General features: G+C 39.2%; 1 protein-coding gene across 1 annotated transcript in view; it reads left to right on the top strand.

Annotated features, from left to right (window-relative positions):
- fcho1 (FCH and mu domain containing endocytic adaptor 1) overlaps positions 1–22,507 on the top strand; it is a 62,065-nt gene that overhangs the window by 17,055 nt on the left and 22,503 nt on the right. Inside the window, 10 exon segments of the mRNA XM_034209950.1 lie at positions 9,013–9,104; positions 14,118–14,192; positions 15,025–15,166; positions 15,435–15,587; positions 16,860–16,964; positions 18,767–18,865; positions 19,410–19,506; positions 19,740–19,857; positions 20,006–20,030; positions 22,297–22,357. Coding sequence (XP_034065841.1) covers positions 9,013–9,104; positions 14,118–14,192; positions 15,025–15,166; positions 15,435–15,587; positions 16,860–16,964; positions 18,767–18,865; positions 19,410–19,506; positions 19,740–19,857; positions 20,006–20,030; positions 22,297–22,357 — 967 coding nt within the window.

Raw genomic sequence — 22,507 nt, 5'->3', positions numbered from 1 at the left:
TATGCTTTGGCCATGGGTAACAGCAGTGGGTAAAACTGCAATCTCCACCTCTTCAAAAATAATACAGTTTTTGCCAAGAAGCTGAGGCTTATTGACAGGGCGAGATATAAATATACTGTTGGTACTTGTCAATATCTCTAGGTATGTACATGTAGCCCTGTAAATATGATGTCCTTTTGTGTTATCTGTTGTTTTATGTTCATGTTGTAACCTACTTGCTGCCATGTTGGACAGGTCTCCCTTGAAAAAGAGATCGATGATCTCAATGGGACCATCTGGTTGAATAAAGGTTTAAAAAAAAAAATGTATCGCGATATTCGATATATTGTTACATCCCTATTATTCACTGGATCAGCCAAAAGGGACATGCGGTTGTTTAATCTATGAACCATTTCGCATTTGAGTTATCATGAGTTAAACTTAATCGTGATACCAATATCATTCATAAAAGCAGCATTTGAAAAAAAAGCAAAATGACTTTTACTGTATCATGACACCTCTCTGCTGAGGGACTGTTCCGTCTGCTCGACCTGCCGCGTCAGCATAAAACGTTTCTATGAGTCAGCAAAACTCTCCGCACCACTGACAGACCGGTGGCTCGGTGATAGACCGTCTGATGCTGTGCGGGAATGCTTTCAGATTGACTTTTGGCATCTGCCTGATTTATTGCAGCTACATTCTGTGGTGTGGTGTGCAGAGCTGAAACATACGGAATCTGTATTGTTTGTGATCGATTGGTAGCCTGTCAAAATCGTAAGTAAATTAGATTGAAGTAACCTGGGTTTGACCTTTGGGTTTTGGTCTCTATGGAAACCAGTTCAGCCAGATACAAACATAAGAATAAAATACAAATGTAGTTTAGGGTATGTAGGTAGATGCCTGAGAATTGTCAAATTGCCATGTCACATAGCAAATGAAATGTGTGCAAAGAAGTAAACATTTGAAAACAAAATTAAGTGCTTTAATATTTTGTAAGTCGTTGCAACATTTCTGTTTGTTCATCGTGCTCTAAAATGCAGATTATATGGACATCTTCATTCATAAAAGTACTTATTCTGACACAAGTTCAGAATAAGTAACTGCTGTTGAATATTAGATGTATTTCTGCAGGAGGTAAGAGACTTAACAGAAAACCTGACGAAGCCAAATGCAAAACAGTGTCAACTAAAAAATGTTCTTATCTTGTGCAGAAATTCAAATGTGAAATATGAAGTTAGTTCTGAACTTCTACAGCAGTCATCTGAAACTAAAAAGGTACAGTCTGAGCTTCAGTCCAGAATAGAGGATTAATGCATGCATTGTTTTGGAGAGTTGTCGCCTTTAAATGAATATGACAGTCCGGTAGTTGTTTAAAATAGCAATCCCTCTCTGGACTTGTTGGCAGTGTTTTGTCTGTGGAGTTGTTGCACACACCATTCAATTTGTCATGCAAAGGTCAAGCTGTTTCAGTCAATCCTGATGGCGACGTGTTTGAAACGGAGACGAAGAAGTCGCCCAAGTTGTATGCAAAGGAGTATGAAAGAAACAAGCAAACATCTCAGAGCGACCACCCTGATCATTTGCCCACGTGAAGCATAATTCCAGCTCTGTCTTCGGTCTTTTGTTCTGTACCTTTAGTTTCATATGACTGTGGGGCTTTATTACAGAGCAGGAATGTCCTCAGACACTGGATCCGGGCGCAGACTGTAAAGACAGATTTGACAAATGGCCAGAACTAAAGGCACTGCTATAGACATTGCCAGAGAATGAAGCGCTGTATTATAAAGACTGAGCCAGTGAGCCTGAGCAACACTTTTCCTGGTCACACATATGTTGAAATCCACAAAGCAGAAAGGAGAAGTCTCGAAAATACACTTTTCTTTATCTATGAATGGGCAGTGTTAGAAGGAGATCTTTTACTTCAGTAAAGCTTGCCAGATACAAGTGTTAAGAGATACTCTGTAACAAAAAAAGTGCTTTACCTCAAAATGAAGTTAAACTACCAAAAGTAAGATAACTACATTATGCAGATTTCAGGATCATATATTTAATAATTGATGCATGCATGTGCTCATTACTTTAATATGAAAGTAGCATAAATGGAAATACTCAAAACACTTCAAATGTGCTTGAAAAGAGTACTTTAGTGAATGTACTTGAGGGTTTAGATAAACTAACTTGTCGTATTGCTGAGATCAATGTATTCTGCAGCACCAGAATACTGCAGGGACAAAGTGTCATTTTCTGAGGATGAAAGATTCAAGTTTTTCATCCAAATAACATTACAGCTGGTGATACATTGACAAGCATCACCAGCTTCTCTGCTGCAGTCAGCCGATTTACTGTAGCTCAATCACACTGCCCTTCAATAACAAATTGGTAAACCTGTCGAGCAGGTTTCTTGGAAATCCACCGTTTATTCCCTGGAGACGTGGTAAGAGATGTGAAGCCTGTTTGCTCATTTGATTTTGATATGCTTGTGCTTGTTTCACACTGGTCTGCACCTCATTCTCTGTGTGTTCTCAGAGGTAGAACATACGTACTGTTCTTTTCAGTCTGTTCATTTTATGCCTCAAATGTATTTCAAATCAGATTTTTGGTGGATAATTGAGGAGAAATGTGTGCGTCCAGTCAAGTGTGGGAGGAGTTCCTGCTGATGTCTGGGTAAAAGAGACGGCTGTCAATCATCTATTACTCACCAAATGGCTATTGCGTTCATAGCACAACAAGAAAGCAAAAATGAAATTGTGGACAGTTGTGGGCCTCCTTGGTGCTAGACCTTCAGCTTTCACAGAGACAGATTTTGTGGATGAAATGTTTTTCAACAGTATGTTAAGTTCAAGACGGAACTTCAACTGAAATCCCTTGCTCTGCACAACCCAGACATTTAAGGCAAACATGCAGATGAAGGTCTTTTATATGTCGTAGTGAAGCAGCTGTGATGCAGACCCTGCAGCGATCAGTTTGGTCCAGCCCAGGTTTCTCACTTTCTGTAATTTAGTTTAGTACAAGCCTGAGGGGAAGTCTGAAAATGCGTCTAATTAGAATCAAGTTAGATCAGCAAAACTCTGGAGAGACATAAAACACACACATACACAATGTAAAGATGACTGAGGTGGACAATGTGCTAGTTGGCTCAGATAAAATCAGTTTTGAGTTATCAAAAAACGATGTGACATAAGTGCTGTACAGCAACAAAAAAAATCAAATCGTAGGCCTTGTTGGTTTTTAAACATCCATACAATACAGCTTTGAACATCCTTTGTCTTGTCACAAACACAGTCCTGAACCTCAGAAACAGTATTTGAGCAGGAAGGTGATGCTGGAGATCAACAAATGTTTTTATTTTGGTGGCAAGATTGGCATTGATCCAAATCAATCATGACAATTTTAAATGACAGTTAAATCCTATTGAGAATATCTTGTTGAAAATGAATGAAAATATTTTATCGCGATGTAACAATCTATCAATCATATTTAAAGATTTTCACAAAAATAATCAGAAGAGAAATAAACCAACTTCATTTGAATCATACAGTATGCATTTCTTTCAAATTAATAACTTTTGTTTTTGAGGATTTATAAACCAAAAGATAACGGCATCCCAGAGACAAATGACAGTATATATTTTTGTATACATACTTTATATATTTTTTAATAGCAACACTTTAGCATTCTGCAATATTTTGAGAGCAACGTGATGTCTATAAAGGAGTTGCTGTCTTTAACAGGTAATAGATTAGAAAACCGAATTACCTGATGGAACGTAGAGAATCAACCTTTTCAGTGTCTTAATGTAGGTACAGTATATAATAGTGACTGGGCTGAAACTAGCTGTCGACCCATTTGTGTTTTCTTCCTTAAAAACCTTTACCAGGCCTCTGATTATTTCTTACGCGTTTTGAAGCGACGCTGCTTGTATGTCAAATGTACCACCAATGTTATGCATCAATTAGTTTTTCCTTTTTAAAAAGGAAGGTCAGCACACTTGTCTTTAAACCTCATACAGTTTAATGGCCCTTACACCATAATAATAAACAGATTGAAGACGGGAGGGGAAACTTAAGGGAGCAGTGTGTTGCCGTCTGATTTACTGAGATAAAATGATAATTTCCCTGCTGCTTACCATCCCCCCTCCACACATTACTGCAGATCCCCCACAGCTCTCAGTGGTCTTCAAAAGTCTTCATGAGAAAGTTGTCCCTGTACAGCTTTTACACCTCCCAGCCTCCACCCCCCCCTCCTTCCTCTCTTCTCCTCTCCCATCATTCCCCTTATTGTCATGCTAATGTGCTCCATCATGTGTGACCAAAACGGTCAACTTAATTGATGAATTAAAGAGATCTCCAAGAGGGGGTTTGCATATATCAGACATGAAGGATTTAACTCACTGAAGACTTGAGGAATACATTAGGACACTTGAAGACACTTGAAGACACTTGAAGAAGACTTTCCGTGGGTTGGCAGCTCTCATGTAATGTGCTTCAGATTGTTTGGCATGACTCAAAATCCACAAGTACCAACTCACAGCGGTTTGATCCATCAGTAACATCAACAGTACTCTTAATCTTGATCTGTATTATAGAAGAAGGACCTGTCACTGTGGTCACACTAATTTCATTTCTGTTGCACCTGCAGTCTGAGGCATGTGTTCCCATTCAATGAGCCATAAGAGACTCTCTTTTTGGATATCTGCACATATTCCCTCCTGGAAGAAATTCATAGTTTTGCACTTGGCTGTACAAACAAAATGTGAGAGAAAAAGAGACGGTGTGAATGTTGGACCCCCGTCTCCCAATCTGACGTTGGTGTGGGTGGAGAGGATCTGAACGAAGCTATTTGAGCATCCGACAAATACTTGTGATGGAGAATTCTGGCATACTTGGGGGCATCAAAACAAAGACATTGAAAGTTAGACAAAATGGCCGTGGTGTTTGGACAATAAGTATCTACTTTATGTCAGATGATGATTATGGAGTGTTAGTCAGCAGTTTCCTGACAAGATTATGAGTAAATATTAGAGCATTTGCAACAGTAAACATAACTTGCTAAACCTCTGAAATGCTCCTTGAGCAAAGTGACTACCATTGCCTTTTATCATGATCAAAGACTGTTTTTGAAATTGCGTGTGTGTTTTTGTGTGTGTGTGTGTGTGTGTGTGTGTGTTGGCAGCTCACCTTCCTGTGGCGAGGGTAGAGTTTCAACAAAAGGCAACTGTCCCCGCCACTGAACACCACTACACTGAAGACTGACCATTGTCTATAAATATAAGCTCATGTCAAAATATGGTATAATTACTCAAACCCTATCCTTAAACAAATTCAATGTATCATATTTTAATGTGGATGAGATAAAAACCAACTGATATGGGTGTGCAATAATATATTCAATATTCAGCCAAACATTGACTTTGAATTTAATTGTAAATTAGAATGAATTAATCTTAAATCACACTGTTATTTTTCAGCGTTATGTTACTTGCCTCAATAATGCTGCAACATTGGTAGTTATTCGAAAATTCTTCTGTAACATTTATTTTACATCAATAACTTGCCATCCAACAGAAACAACATATAATTTACTTAATGGCATATACAGTAGTAACATAAAAGGGCATTATAAAAAAAGACGATTAAGTTTGGAAAATACATTGATACACTATGATGATAAGATTTAACTCGTGGTGCTCACAATACTGAAATGACATGACTCAACTCCCCGAGTTGTCCGGCCCAGGGACGTGCACAGACATTTGGAGGGGCTATTGCTCTAAACTGGAAAAAGGGCCTCCCCCCGAAAAAAAACATAAGACCTTTTGAAAATTGTAACTTGTTTTTAATGTAAAAGAAACCAAACGATTATTACATCAACTAAATTGAACAGTAATTAATATCTCATAACAAAATAAGCTAAGGTGACTACTTGCATTCGGTGACTTGATTTTTTAAATGTTTTGTGGTCCATATCTCATTCAAATATCTAATGTTAGTAACTATTAAAGACAAAATGGGGACAATTATGTTCTAATGTAGTTTGACCATTGTAACTGCTGTGCAGACATACTGATAAAATAGGGCTTCTAACTAATTACCTTAAATAAACTCACTAATTAATTAAACCAGTTCAATACGCATTATTCTTATTCTTATCATTCTTTATGAGCGCAGTAACGGTAAGGTATCTAATTACTTATTTATTTAGTATTCCATAACTTAGTAATAGAGATGGTCAAACTAAAGTGGTAGAGACATGGCAGAAATCCTACAATGAAGCGGGACATTGAACTGTTCACCCGTGAGAGGGCGATCAAGAAAAGAGAGCGAGCGGCCCCGTTGAGGGAGTTTACAGGTGAAAAGACACAGAAAGACAGAAGCACAATAACAACAAGTAGGCTGTATTTAGGTGTTTTTTTGTAAATAACCGAAGGTATCAAGAGGAAGTAAAGTCCCCTGGTTTGTACCTTATACCCTAACTGCCATGAGAAAACTCAAAATCAAGTTTCCAAAATCCGACACTGAGGTGGTCTTAACGCAGATGACAGCGCAGACAAAGTGTGTTTCCCGCAGCGAGACGCTACAATACTAATTGTGGGCTTATCATGTTGATTCGGCCACAACAGAAAAAACAAACTCTCGCTCTCTCCAGAGCGGCAGATCAGCCAAAAATGCCTAATGGGCCGTTGCCCGGGCAACATTAGCCCGTACCTGTGCACGTCCCTGGTCCGGCCAGAATCTACGCCCAGCACAACGTCTGTCAATAAAAACATACCGTGTGTTTGTTGTTCGAATAAGCTGGCCTTTACTCTACAGCAAATCTGACATTTGTCTCAGAAGATGCAAATATGACTTCAGCCTGGTTATTTGCTATTTTTATGGAAAAAAGACACTGACTGGAAGTTGTGTCCACATTCTGCCTAAAGTGACATTTTAAGAATTGTTTGATTTGTCGGACAAAAAAACAAATTCAAAAGAAATGTACCCAAAAGTATAAGATAGGACGAACATCTTCACAATTTACAACCCAGAGCAACAGATTATTTACCTAAATTACTCAAGCGATTAATGAATTATTTAAATATTTATCGATTTTAAGGGATGAGTCTTTTTTTTCTTTCTAATTTCATGGCACAGCAGCTACTGCACATGAAGTTAAAATATTAAAAAAAATGTATCACACAAATAGATGATAACCAAAATAGATAACAGTTTGTTCAAAGTCCAAATCTCCACCGCCTTTTGTCTGATTTATATGATCTCTCTACTGTGGGAAAAGGCTCAGGGAAAGTGAACGTCTGAAGCTGAAGTGAAGATTTGAGTGGCTGAGCTGGCTAAGTATTGTCAGTTATGTGTCGTCAACCTGTCTTGAGACGCCTCAAAAAACAACCAATTCTCTCCCTGACCGCTGGGTGTCTAAAGTCCAGTGACCGTGTCTTTGCTTTGCATGCTCACTGTGCACGTAGACCATCACTCAGTGTGTGTGTGTGTGTGTGTGGTATGTGTGTGGTTTTGGGTGACCCTTTACTTGGCATTCCAGCCATTCCCCTGGTACCTGGGAACTCGTCTGTTCTCCTCCTGCGATGGTATTTTTAGGTCCTGAGAAGCAGCTGTGTGTCTCTGTCTGCTCAGACAGCCCGGCCGTCTGTTGACTCAGAAATGTGAGGCTCAAGAAACGACACGGTGTATTAGTAGCAGAGCTGCATCATTCAGGCTCTTTTAAGGATCATGAAGATTGAAGTGAACACAGGTGTATGTTTGTGTGATTATGATGATGATGGGGTGTGAGGTGTCGTATTAAATGTTTTAAATCTGCTTTGCTGCAAAGTAGGCAACTCTTCTCTGAATAACAACCCAACGCTGTGGTTTTTCTCATTGCTCGACAAATGTAGAGCAAGCGGTGAGTTAATTTCGCGAGCAGCAGCATGTGCAGTAATTGAACCTTGTCAGCAAAAAAACAAAAATGTTTGTATTGGGGTTCATTAAAGCCGTTGTTAAAAGCAATCGTGGCTGCAGCTAACAGTTCTTTTCATCATCAATGTATTACGTTTATTATTTTTCTAAAATAATCCAATAATTGGGTGACCTTTAAAATGCTTGAAACGTTGGGAAAAATGTCCATCCCAGTTCCTGAAAGACCAAGTGATGTCTGTTAATGATAAGTTCAAAAATTCAAAGATATCCAAATGCTCTAAGTCAAATGCTCTTATGAATGTGAGAAGAGACACAATTGGTCCTTTTTAGTTTTGTGATGTTTATCACAACAACACTTTTTAATATTAGCATGGATACAAAGCGATCATGTTGACACTGGTTATCCTGGATGGATATCCTCGTGGATTCATCTTCCTATTATACACATATGCATTTCCAAACATTTGGACTACCTATGTTGCAAATGTATTATCTTTTCAATTTACACGGCATCTATTGCACGTCTGTCCGTCCTGGGAGAGGGATCCCTCCTCTGTTGCTCTCCCTGAGGTTTCTCCCATTTTTCCCTTTAAACTGTGGGTTTTCTCCGGAAGTTTTTCCTTGTACGATGTGAGGGTCTAAGGACAGAGGGTGTCGTATTGTCATACTGATATTTTGTACAAACTGTAAAGTCCACTGAGACAAATGTAACATTTGTGATATTGGGCTATATAAATAAACATTGATTGATTGACACAGTACTGAATAAATACTATGGATAACTCCACCATTGGAAATCTTTCTTAATGTTTAAATCAGTCGTACATGACCAGCGTCAATTTATAAACAAATTATGAACTTTTGTAGAAATACTAATGAGAAAAATGTACTGTTGTAATCGTAAAGGCCATCTTTTTGTCCGTTATTAAGGGTTCCTACATCTTCCAACCATTTTTCCACTTGATAATGTCTCTGTTTGTGTTATTTTGTCTTTCAACGCAAGGCGCTGCGAGGCAGAGATCTGAGGCTGAACGGACACCAGTCTCTTTAATTTTCTAATGTTGGTCTGATGTTCCTCGTGTGGGTGCTAACAGACGGTGTGTTTGTTTTCTTTCTACCTTGGCAGGGGGAGAAAAATGCCGGCTTTGACGTGCTCTACCACAACATGAAGCACGGCCAGCTGGCAACCAAGGAGCTTGCCGAGTTTGTCCGTGAGGGGTATGTTTTTGTGTATTTGTGAATATGCGTGTGGGAGGTGGTGTTAGTGACGGGACTCGGGTGGAGAAATTCTTCCTTCTTGACTCTGTACTTGAAAGGAAAGATGAGGGACTGTGAAAATGTTGGGAGAAATACAGAGATGAAATGTATTTTAGAGAAACTTGAACAAGTCGTTCTTTGTGAAAAACAAACCACTTCAATCGTCCCTCTGCGCTCTGACCTCTGACCCCTGTCCTCACTACTGTGCTACTTTTGAAGAGCACTATCTCTCAAACACTGACACATTGGGGTTGTGTTATGATGCAGGTGAGGACAAGGGCGCAGGCGCTGGGGGGCACCCCTGAGATTAATAAGAAGAAGTGGGGGCGGGGGTGAAATTGTAGGGTTTTGGTCGGAAGTGTCAGGGGAGCGTTAAAACACCAGTTGAAACTGGTGAAAAGTGTTTGTGAAAGCAATTGATGCTCGTGTGGGGAGATACATACTAGTTCACCCTGTTAGGCCCCCCCGGCTGGGGGACATAAGAGGGTGGTGTTTAAGGGTGTACATAAATTGGTATCACTATATAGGGGTTCATTTATATAATATAAACAAAAGTGTTTGTGAGCTAGTAAGAGGGGCTCGGCGGCAGTTAGGGTACTTGTGAGGAAGTATGTGTTAACCCATCTTCCCCGGGTTTTTCTGGCTTTGTGAGTTTTGGTAGGCCTTAGATAAATCAGGGAAGTAAGGGGTAGGGGGATTTTCGATGAAAAACACTTATAATATCTCGCATAAGATTTAGGTAAGATTTTACGGCCCCTTATGCTCTAAAGAAGAAAAAAAAAATCTAGAGGTCTTAATATGACAGACTATTTTTGCCAAGCAATAAAAGATGTTCTCACTTGTCTGTTAAACCCGTGCGCACTCTGAAATGCCAAGCGGAAAAAAAAAAAAAAAAGAGAACCCCTGGCTCGCTGGGTAACGAGGAGTATGCAATACAAACATTAACTTATGTAAGCGTCGATGAAAGTGCGGGGGATGATACCAATCATTGTTCCTGAAGTAGGAACCAAATGCCAGGAATAATTCACTGTGTGTTACCCCCACGGTAATTGTCCCTCACCCTCAATAACCGTTGATCTTAAGATATGTGCTTGTTGGTCGGCTCTTACTGCGCTTAAAATATGAGAGTTGGCGAGATGTTAAATAAACGTATAATTTAACCGATGATTTAAAGTACTCGGTCTTAAATCTCGTCTGCTCTTAAATTATGTTAAGGGCAGCTTCTCCAATGCTTAATGTATACCTACTGTGAGTTTTGATGTGTGTCAGGGGTAAACCAAGTTTTGTAAAATAATCAAATATTGCTCACAAATGACTATTAAATGGTTAATATATATGAATGTTGATAATACATAGATGTACTTACAGGTACATTAGGGGTGCACAGAGTAGTTTAGTTTAGAACTCTAGCTTTGGGAGTTAGGGGCGGGAGTTAAAATCTCCTCTCTTTGAGCAGGGGGGGGGTTAAACTGTAGGTCATAGGGCTGGGGCGCTGAGCTGCTAATGTATATCAAGCCTGGGGTTTTAAGGGTTCCTGTAGTTTAATAACAACGATGGCTTTTCATGCCTTCAGTCCTGGTTAGAACCCTGGCAAGAATTATGTTATACTGTGGATATCTACTTATGTTGGGCGTAGTGGTGGGAATAGTGGTGGTTGCCGCTTATGATGCAGGTGAGGACAAGGGCGCAGGCGCTGGGGGGCGTCCCTGAGATTAATAAGAAGAAGTGGGGGCGGGGGTGAAATTGTAGGGTTTTGGTCGGAAGTGTCAGGGGAGCGTTAACACCAGTTGAAACTGGTGAAAAGTGTTTGTGAAAGCAGTTGATGCTCGTGTGGGGAGATACATCTGCCAGCTTCAGAGGTTTATTTTCTATTTTCCATTGCAACTAATCATGTTGATCAGTCCCCAAATTAAAACATGGCCTTTTTTACTTTAAGGTTTAACAGTAAAACATAGGGCTTGGAGAAAACAACTAACAACTTTTTTGATTTCTACTCTTTCATTTCTACTTGTGTGCAATGCCTTGTTTAGTTTTTTATGCTGCTGCGATAATTTTGTTTCCCAATTTGGGATCAATAAAGTACCTCTTATCCTCATCTTTAAAATAGCCAATTTACTAGCTCTGTAAATCAAACAAAAATGGTCTAGAAATACATCATAAATATGTCAATCCTTACATCTTGCTGTTAGCTTTTGCCCAGTTTTTAGTGTGATATCATGTATGCTGCCTCAGCAAGAGTTGCCTGCAGACTCTTAAAAGTCATACATACACATATTTTGAAACTAACACATTAAGCTTACATTAGCTGAGTTTGCTGGGCTTGCTATTTGAGAAATCTGCTGGCAAGAACCCATTGTTTTAAAAATGACTAAGAGTTTCAGGTTATAATCTGCCACTGTTATCATTATATAATGCTGAGCGAGAACTGACAGCTCAACCAGCAATACCTACGGGGGGCAGTCAATCTACTAATTAAAATGGTCCCCTCAAAGTGGGTAATTTGTTAAATAAAGTACTCTGTCCTCTAATTAGGAAGTTATCAGTGAGTGAATTGAGGGTCGTAATGAGCTTCCCACAGGAGTTTGTGCTCTCACAGCTGGAAGCTAACAGACTGCTCTATCAGACCAGGGGAATGATCCTGACCCTGATTCAGAGCGCCTGCTCACATTCCTCGCGGGGGAAATTCACTTATCTGCTCGGACATGCAGCAGACAACAAATCACCAGTAAGGAAATGAAGTAGGGCCAGTGTACTGTGTTATCCCACAGGACGGAGGAAAGGCAATTGTTTTGATACATTCCCTCCATCTTTCTCTTTCACCACTTGTCTTACAGGTCATTTTGATATAGGACACCATATGAAACACTCAGCTAAAGTACCACAACGAGGGCAACCACATTGTCAAGCTTTCACATTTATTGCATGTTATATAGACTACATTCACTCTGGTATTATGTTTATTTATAAGGTTTTGCTGCTTCTTGATGGGGGAGATTTAAGTAATTTTGAAACAATTATATTTATCAATAAGTGCTCCAAAACTAAATAAATCGGTAACTACAGTATCATGATAATCGATGAATTATTCTAGTTACAGCTTTTGTCTTCCTTTTTAATAATACATTTGTTCTATGTTCAGACAATTTCTAATGAATAAATAAAGGTAATATATCTACTTGTTAGTTGCAGACCTAAATCAATGAATGGGTCAATGGTGTTGTACCAATAGACCAGTTTAATAACAGATAATGATACTTATCTTAATAAAATCAGCGTGTAGTAAGGTTTTATCACAGGTCAAACTAACTGATCATCTGATTGAGATCACAACTCTGCCTTTTTAATCCTGCAATTAAAGGATAACTGATTTCTGTCTCACGGGAGCTGCAAGAATAAGTTGTGACCACAGCTTTAGGGTATCGTGTGTTGTGTCGTTTGTTGTACCTTTCACTTTGAGTCTTGCTTGTCTTGTCAAATTGTCACTCTCTTTTAGCTCTGTTTTTGATCTCTTCCAACTCTTAAATTACATATTACAAAATGCTTATTACATACCATATTTAATTTTGTCTTAATTTACATTATTTAATTTCATATTCTGTCCTTGTACATATCCCATATTCATGTATATAGACTTTTTGCACTACTTTTTATTTTGTATTTTTGTATTTTATTATATATGTTGGATTGTTGGAGAAGCTCAGGTCATAAGATTTGCATGGCCATTTCTACACTGTAGCTTTGTGCATATGACAATAAAACCTTTCAATCTAATTGAATTTGAATATCTTGCTCTTTAGCTGCTAAATAATCTACTGTGTTCACCAGCTGTTAGATAGATAGATCTTTAATTTTGTCATTGTACAGGTACAACGAAATTACAATAAACTCAAGGTGCCAACACGCAACAACAAGACAATATAAAAACAAGACAATATAAAAACAAGACAATATAAAAACAATAAAAACAATAAATGGGACTTAAAATAGACATGATAGGGAATATGTACATAAATAAATAATCAATTAAATTGCACGATTCCCCTCGTATTGCACGGAAGGCTTATATAATTTAAATATTAGCAGCGTTTAGTGCACATATGGCCCTGGGAAAAAAAACTGAACTTGAGTCTGTTTGTCCGGGAAGACATGGTACGGAAGCGCCTGCCTGAGCGCAGCCGTACAAAGTGCCTGTTCTCTAACAGAACAGGAAGTGTGCGAGTTTCTAGAGCCACAGGTTCGAGTGATAACATTTGCTACAGTTGCTTTTAACACAATATTTACATATATATTACACATTTTAAGTTTGGAGTTAGTGTGCAGGTGTTCTTTTCTATATGGACAAATAAAGAATGTATTTACCTGTTTTTTAAAAGGCAATCTGGTCCAACTTGAGTTTCTAACACAATGTCTGCATCCCTAGATCTATAGTCTGTTTGTTTGTGAATCCCAGGAGCAGGTTGTTGTGATCACCCTCAGGATATTTGGATCAATGCTGCTTCCTTCTATCTCCTCAGGGTCTACATATGGTTATTACATTCTGTGAAGATAGACTTTATTGTCATTGTGTGTCCTTCACTTGCAAAACAAGTCCATTCATCCTTTAGATGTGGCTTATTACAACATTTACCCAACTCTGATGAAAATGATTCTTCATCTGGCTGCCTCTTATTGTGGCTGCCCAGAGTTTGGGCCGAACGAATCTCTAGATAACAGTATAATATATGAGGCCATTAGCAGAGTGAGGAAGTGCTGTTTGAGTACATTACTTTCACCAGACTAAAAGGTATTTAGAAGAGTTTAAATCTTAAAGAATACACAAACCATTACTCTTCCTGTCGTGTTACCTGCAACTCTAGTAGAGATACACAAATACATAAAAGCACAGACACACACAAACGGAAACATACAGGTTTTATATAAAAGCTATTGTATCAGTTTTTCCTCCAATGATAATCTGTGTGTTTGTTATTGCAGTACTGCTATTGAGGAGACTTATTCCAAATCTATGAGCAAACTGGCCAAGATGGCTGGCAACGGAAGTCCACTGGGGTGAGTAACACTTTAAAAACTCAATACATATTACAGCAACTCATCCTTATCCCCTACGGTTAAATTCATACTGTTGGAAAGTGTTCGTTACTGTAATTATACATTTAATGGTCATATGGCTGCATATGAGATATGAATGAGTACCATCTGCATCACCAAATGTTCATACTGTGAAATAATGCCCTCTCCGCTATTTAGCCTATATGCTTTCATACATACAGTATGTTTTCTATTTTATGACAGGTTTCCTTATAAAAAGTCAATGTATATATCTAGTACTGAGTATTTGGATTAAACAACAAATAGCGCCAACTAATTTATTAAAAGGTGATGGCATACAAACCATCAAAGAGCACATTTAGACATCAAAGGCTGATGAATTAATTAAACTGCTCCTGGCTGAATGACGAGAGTCCTGCATAAACACAAACATGTTTTTGACAGCTCAATATGAACGTTTTTGGTAATCGTACTGTAATTAAAATTCTGTTTCAGTGCTCAGTCCACACCCCTCACAATACCGATGAAGAAAAGTTTTTAAATGTAAAATCTAAATTGGACTCGAAATGTCTTCGCAAATTGCTCAATTTTGATCAAAATAGGTTTAATAGAATTGTTTTTTTTCCTTAGCTGTTTTCTAAGTCATATTGTATGACCGCGTGCAGTTGTAGATGTACCATAATGTTGAAACATTTGTATTGTATGAGCAAAAATACATGTAAGGATACTTCTGATTGAGGGAAGCACTTCTCTTGTAAGTATGACACTTCATCTTAAATGAAGAGAGTTTTGACCTAGCAGTGTCATTGATGCTTCTGTACATTTTTCCTAGGACTTTTGCTCCCATGTGGGATGTGTTCAGGGTCTCTTCAGACAAACTGGCCCTCTGCCACCTCGAGCTGATGAAAAAGATGAATGATCTCATCCGGGACATCAACAAGTACGGAGATGAGCAGGTCAAAATTCACCGCAAGGTATGGACCTGGGATAGCTTGACACTATCCTGAAAACTGGATGATTTTCTTTTTTGTGCCTGTGTGTGTTTCTGTGAAGATAGACTATATTTTGTCATTGTGTGCCCTTCATCGAGCCTCCCTCATCCTGATCTAATTAATCTAACAGAAAATCTCATTACCGTCTCCTCCCTTCACAGTAATTGCTGTATATTCCCAAAAGTACAATGATGATATGTACAGGATGTCCATTTGTTTTGTTTTGTGTGTGCGTGTGTGTGCCAACCAGACAAAGGAGGAGATGGTGGGGACAGTGGAGGCGGTGCAGGCGCTGCAGGTTCAGAGCGGCCACCTTCAGAAATCAAAGGAGGGTTACCACGCCAAGTGTTTGGAGCTGGACCGGCTCAGGAAGGAGGGAGCTCCACAGAAAGATCAGGAGAAAGTTAGCCATCACTCTATATTTTCAGATTTCTAACGGTATAGAAGTTTCCTTTAGAGGAAGATTAAAGGGTTGGTTGAAAAAATACACATTATCTCACTAACTTGTGTCAAGAGACATGCAGTTATTTTGGGTTGTATTGGTTTAGGCCTTAAAAATAGCAGGCTCTGATTTTCCGCAACCTCCCCGGTGCAATGAAAGTGATTTGAAAACAAGTTAACAGCAGCAACTCTAAGCTTGTGGCAGTTACACGGGATAATTATCAGACTTAAAAGTCTAAGAATAGAATTGTGAGGAATCACCATGCTTAGTCTTCTTTATTTTGTGTTAAAATCAGCCAAGTGTTGCGGTGCCCAGATGAAGGACAGCTGTTTTGCACTCTGTATTATAACAGTGTTTTGACGCTCAGATTGTGGTATCTTTAGTCTTTGTGAAGCAGCAAAAACAAGCAAAAACATTTCTCCTAATGCAGGAGTGTGAGTTAGTTTACTTTCAGTACTGAGAAATAGTCCCTACTAAATCTTTTGGCAGTAATTTAACATCAATCAGAGTATTAAGTGAGTATTCAGTTCTCTTGTTGTACCGATGAAACTATGGGAAATAAATGTATATTAAATGTACCATTGGAGCCGTAGTTTGAGCACTCAAGGTTTATTTCAATCTGGCCTGTATTAGTGATTGCTGTTATTTGTTAGTGCAAGCTATGGCCCTGTTATAATTCAAATATTATTCAAAAAAGCCTTGACAAAAGTAGTTTGGCAAAACACTCCCAACTTAAGGTTCTCTTGTAAACTTTTCTGGTGCTCAGTCTACTTATGGTCCTCATTCGTAATAATAATCTATGTTATTGCTTTGGTATGCAACACCATTTCACTACCAGTATAAGTGAGCTAGGCTTACATTTGATAATTAGAACATTAGGAGATGATGTGACATATTGTGTGCATAGTCCAAAAGCTACTCCTCGTGTTCAGTGCATCGATTTTCCTTAGTAGGCTCTGGGACGTCGTGTTATTAGTGTCTGTCTTGTGACCCTAAATCCATTTTACGTTTGTTTTTTGTTTTCCAATTATGAGACAAAAGTTCCTGTTTTATGGCTGTTACTTGTTTTGTTTTTGATGTACAAACTGAATACTGAATGAAGTAGTTAAATGGTGAGGCAGAGATTGTTCTCAGTCACTCACTGAGCTTTTCAGTTTTATGTCAGGTCTGTGAATGAGACTCTTTAGCTAAAGGCCATAGTTTTCCTCACCCTTTCCTTTCCTTCCTCACTAGGCGGAGCTGAAGTCTAAGAAAGCAGCTGAGTCATTCGGGCTGTGCATCGAAAAGTACAATCGCGTGGGAGGAGAGTTTGAGCAGAAGATGAGCGAGTCTTCGCAGGTCAGCTCTGACACCAGCTGGGCCGGTTCTCTCTCATTGTTCTCTCTCTCCCCCCCTGCTTTGGTGTTTTGATGTGTTTCTCCGTCTCTCAGGCTTTATCTCTCTTTATCTTCTGACTCACCCTCTCTGTAACCTCTCCCCAACACAAGAACTCCATCTTATCCTTTCATGTATTATCCTAAAATGCCTTCCCAAAAATGGAAACCTCAACCCCCGACTCCTAAACACCCACCCACCTGCACAAAGTGCACATCCTGGCCCCCACTCATTACCTTTCATCACTGCCTCCACACTTCCATGGTTACTGCTGCCGTTTCCATGGAAATCCTTAACAAAACACCAAATGAGAGCGTCTGTTTTACATTTGAAATTATGACTGAAATCCTTTTGAACAATTATCTCTGGAAATAGCTGTGAGGGGGAAGAGTCGGCCGTTAGCGTGAAGGTTTATGTGGTTCCTGCAAGATAACAAGTCAACAGATCAAAGGGAAAGTGGAAGAAAACCTAATTTATAACAAATCACTGAGTTTTTATCAAATAAAAACCTTCTTTTGTTTGGTTCATTCGGTCCAGAAACTCATTCACTGGACATATTGGCAACGTGGAACCACATAGGGAACTCAAATGCTGACTGAACACAAGTTATGCTTTAAGACTTAAACTACAGACCAGTCTGAAATATATCTGTTAAATTGGCCACTAGAGACCTGGCACATGGCAGATGGAAATAAAGTACCCTGCTGAAGGCTGAACTCAGTTGTGAGGAGTGGGAGGGGAATGTTTTATGTTCGCTCTCTACCCACTTAATTGGAGAAAAGAAACTGGCAAAGCTCACTGTTCACAAACTCACTTCTCAAACAAAAGCCAATAGCACTATATCAAGGCAATTGCCCTGAACCAGACAGCGACAAATGAGCTGGCTGAATTAAAAGCAGGATCAAACCTAAATAGTAAATCCTCTCAAATGATCACTGGTTTACCGACTTGGCAACCCATGGCCTCTCCTGCTGGCTGAATGCCTCTGCAGCGGCTCCTGATGGAGCATATCTCCTTGGAAAGATCATTTCACTTATCATTCCCCCTACCTCACAGACCTGCCCGCTGCCTCCGCTCATCAGAAGCCAACCTCCTATCCATCCCCACCCGCATCAATCACCGGACCTGGGGGGACAGAGCCTTCTCCGTCGCTGCCCCCTCCCTCTGGAACTCACTCCCACAACCCATCAGAGACTGCACTGACCTCACCACCTTCAAAAAACTCATAACCTCTTCAATCTGGCTTTTAATGTGTGATTGTTTTTTTCATTATTTGACTTTAACTTTAACTATATATTTATTTGTTGTTCCTTTCTTTTCTTTTCTCTTCACTATATCTGTAAAGCGTCTTTGAGCACCTGTAAAAGCGCTAACAAATTAAATCTATTATTATTATAATATGTCGAGGTTAGGGATTTGATTTTGGTTCTTCTCTTACTATACTATACCTCTCTAAGAGAAGTTAGAACATTTCCTTTTGGGGTTTTTATCTGGAGACATAAGCATAAATTAAAACTGAAGAAAAAAATGTGCCAACTCATTATAATATCAAAAAAGTTTGGTTTCTTTGTTGTTTTTTTGTAAAGATAATGTCTCGAATTCATCATTTTAGAAATGGAGCCGAACTGCTGGGTTTTAAAGTAGAAGTCAGTTAAGCTTTGATGTTATGGGGTTGGTTTTGAAAGGATTTAATCAACAATGGATTATTAGGGTTTCACATTGTAACAACTTTTTCTTGTTTTTCTTATCTATGTGTGTGTTTGTAGAAGTTTCAGGAAATCGAGGAGGCCCATCTGCGACAGATGAAACAGCTGATCAAAGCTTACTCTCACTCCATAGAAGACACCCATGTTCAAGTGGGACAGGTATGTTCAACCTGAGTCTGTGGGCATCCACTCAGACGAAGGTTGGCAAAAGGTGCCCCCTAAACCCCTTCTTTGTTTAATTGCTTAGTCTTGTTATGTATCATGATTATAATATTTGATAACATAAATAGAAATATACACTACTATTGCTGTTTGACATATAGTAGATACAGATACATTTAAACAAAGGTCTGTCCTAAAGCATGTATGTATACTTTTTTATTTTCTTACTTTTTTAAATATATGGGATAGCATCCACCTGATCATGTTAGAATGTAGGACTAATGAGTAGCATCATGTACCAGCATCACCAACACTTCCTTTACTTTCCTCAAGTAACTTTAGCAGGACTGTTTATTTAAGGCTCAGTAGGATAACAGCAATGGCATTTGCAATTGTAGTTTTTTCTTAATAATATTTACTTTAAATCTCATCATCACACAAGGTTTGAATAACCAAAACAATATTTTCATTGCACCATTGTTAATATTGCAAGCTTGTTTTAGTACCAAATAAGAATAATTATTGTTCTGCTCTGTTACAGGTCCATGAGGAGTTCAAGCAGAATGTGGAAAACATTGGCATTGATAACCTTATCCAGAAATGTGCGGAGCAGAAGGGCACGGGCAAAGACAGGCCAGGTACAGTTCAGCTCACCAGCTGGCTCATTTCTAGTAGGAGTGAAATAAACAGTAAAACTTCCCCAGCTTACATAACAATTCAAATATGAAAACACCCACAATCAAAACAGTATTGTGGAGGTGGATTCATTCATAGTGAAAAACACAACAGTGATTAAGTGGTTCACCTAACAGCCTGTGTGTATGTGTGTTTGTTAATGTTTTTATCCTTGTCAAACTGCCTGTCTCCGCAGCTCTGGTTGGTTTTGAGGAGTACATGACAGCTTTGCCCCCAGAAGGTGGGAAGAAGAGTCGAGCAAAAGCTTTCAGGATCCCCGGCCTCGGCAAGAGGGACAAGGAGCCGGACTCCACGTGAGTGTGCACAAACACAGAGAACCAAACGTGCTGTGCTCCACAAGCTCTGATCTTCTTGAAATGAATCTTAGTCTTCCTTTTTTAGCTGCTGCCTTCAGTCTGACTTACTATTAAATGCTTCTATGTGTTGTTTTTGTATTTGCAGTGACTCCGCAGTGCCAGAGACACCAGTGAGTATCAGATATAACACACATCCACACACTGCAGCTCCAAAGCCACTCACTTAATTATCAGTCCCGTCCGACTCCTAAATCTGCAGTTCCCTGAAGAGTAATGTGATTTAGAGCATGTCTGCCTTTTGAGAAGTGTGAATGCCTTTTAGAGAGAGGTATTGGAAAGATAATCATGTACATGTGTGTGTGTTTGTGAAAAGAAAGTAGGCAGGAATCATGTGTGTGATAATTACGTGACTGATGGTGTAGGGTTTCCCAGGGTTATTCCGGTACTTCTAAGAAGAGGTTTCTGAGATACTTGGCAGCCAAAGTGGAAGTGCGTAACTGCATATAACAGTGTGTGTGCTCTCATCTAACAGCCTGATGTGGAAAAGAGTAAACATCAGATCACACAGTCATTGCTGCAGCTATTCGACTCTTTCAAGGGCATAATGTTTCTGAATATAGTGTGAGGCTCACTGGTAGTAAAAGCAGAGGTCACTTTAAAACATGTTGCATAAGAGTATACATGAAGCAACACAGTCCATTCAGCTTCCAGATTTCACATTGTAATAGTTATTATATTATAAAGAAAGAGTCTGAAAAATGACTTTTAATACTGTTAATTACTTATTTTATAATAGAAATTCTCCCAGGAAACTAGCTCATCTGCAGTCTTGAAATCATAATATTGTTTAAATCTTTCAAATGGGCGTGTAGAAAGGAGTTTAAGACACGTTGACAGCCTGTATTACTCAAAGCTGCATTTATCGATTTCTGACCACTAGGGGCAGAATAACCATAACAAAATACTACAACCAACACGATTGACATACTGTATGAACACCTTGTAAATGTGTTAATAGCAATGTCATGTATAAAGTCGTATTCCTGTTTATTAGATTAACATTCAATGACAAGAAAGTCAATTATATTCACATTTGTTTTTGGTTCGATAGTACCAACTCCTGAGCTAAGTATCTGTCTCTTTAGCTGCTAACTGCTACAATAGTTTAAGCAAGTAGTAACTTTGTCTCTCTGCTGTTGCTGGTAAACAGGATGGGTAGATTGAAATACTTTATTTTGCTGAAAACAGCTGCCTTTTTGCATTAATAGTGAACCAAAACCGTTAAGTTGTTTGTTCGACAACTTAATAATGAGCTGCCCCTCACAAAAAGATCCGTAAAGCTGAGGGGAGCTGCGCAATCCGGTACTAATTCTCTGTAGGCTCCTCACATCAAGCCCTTTTACGTTGTTTTTAAATCTTACAACATTTTAATATAAATATAAAGTACTGCTGCCTTAAATCTAATGTTAGTCTACTCTAATCCCAGAACTATTCTATTCTGTTAGTATTGTTCGTTGTGTTCATACATCGGGTCTTCTTTCACTTTCATCTGATAAAAAGTATATAAATGGGTACAGTTATACTTTGACTGAAATCTGATCTAATCAGACACCATCTGTATATGTTCACACTCAGTCTAAAAATAGCTGCTCTTACATTGGCTGGATTGTAAATAAGGCCTCCCTCTTGTCTTATTTTGAAGATCATATGACCACAGCTGACATCTTTCCAGACATCTCGACCCTAAGAAATTGTTTCAAATTCAACTGAAAGCAGACCTTCAGCTGCGTAGTTTGACCTGTTTGTAATTACACTTGTAGGAGTGACTCACTGACTCACACCTTCAGCATTTTTAGGGTCTGTTGACCCTCTCACACACTCTCACAGAAGGCTCTCAGTGGTGCATGTAGGCTGCAGTTACACAGTATGACAAAGCACTTCTGTGTGTCCGATATGTGCCTGAAGTGCCATTTGTCTGCCTGTTGCTGACCCAGCTGGTGTCTGACCCCCTCTCTTTTGTGTGTGTGTGTGTGTGTGTGTGTGTGTGTGTGTGTGTGTGTGTGTGTGGTGTGGGGTGTGTGTGGTGTGTGTGTGTGTGTGTGTGTGTGGTGGTGTGTGTGTGTGTGTGTGTGTGTGGTGTGGGTGATGTGTGTGTGTGTGTGTGTGTGTGTGTGTGTGTGTGTGTGTGTGGTGGTTGTGTGTGTGTGGTGGGGTGTGTGTGTGTGTGTTGTGTGTGGTGTGTGTGTGTGGTGTGGGTGTGGTGTGTGGGTGTGTGTGTGTGTGTGTGTGTGTGTGTGTGTGTGTGTGTGTGTGTGTGTGTGTGTGTGTGTGTGTGTGTGTGTGTGTGTGTGTGTGTGTGTGTGTGTGTGTGTGTGTGTGTGTGTGTGTGTGTGTGTGTGTGTGTGTGTGTGTGTGTGTGTGTGTGTGTGTGTATAGAATTCACCCCTGGAAGTAGACGACGAGGGATTTGTCATCCGAGCTGACAGCACACACAATGATATCCTTTTTTCTGCTCACAGACAAGAATATTCACCATAATATCATATTATCACGTTTCAAAAACAAGGTTGCTCCTCGGCAAAGATTCACCAAGACACTGGAGTTTGTTAAATAAATTAATATCATTCTTACAAAATATATATGTTTG

This window comes from Gymnodraco acuticeps, unplaced genomic scaffold (genome assembly GCF_902827175.1).
Source record: "Gymnodraco acuticeps unplaced genomic scaffold, fGymAcu1.1, whole genome shotgun sequence".
Classification (NCBI taxonomy): domain Eukaryota; kingdom Metazoa; phylum Chordata; class Actinopteri; order Perciformes; family Bathydraconidae; genus Gymnodraco; species Gymnodraco acuticeps.
This window is presented reverse-complemented; position numbering and strand designations above follow the sequence as displayed.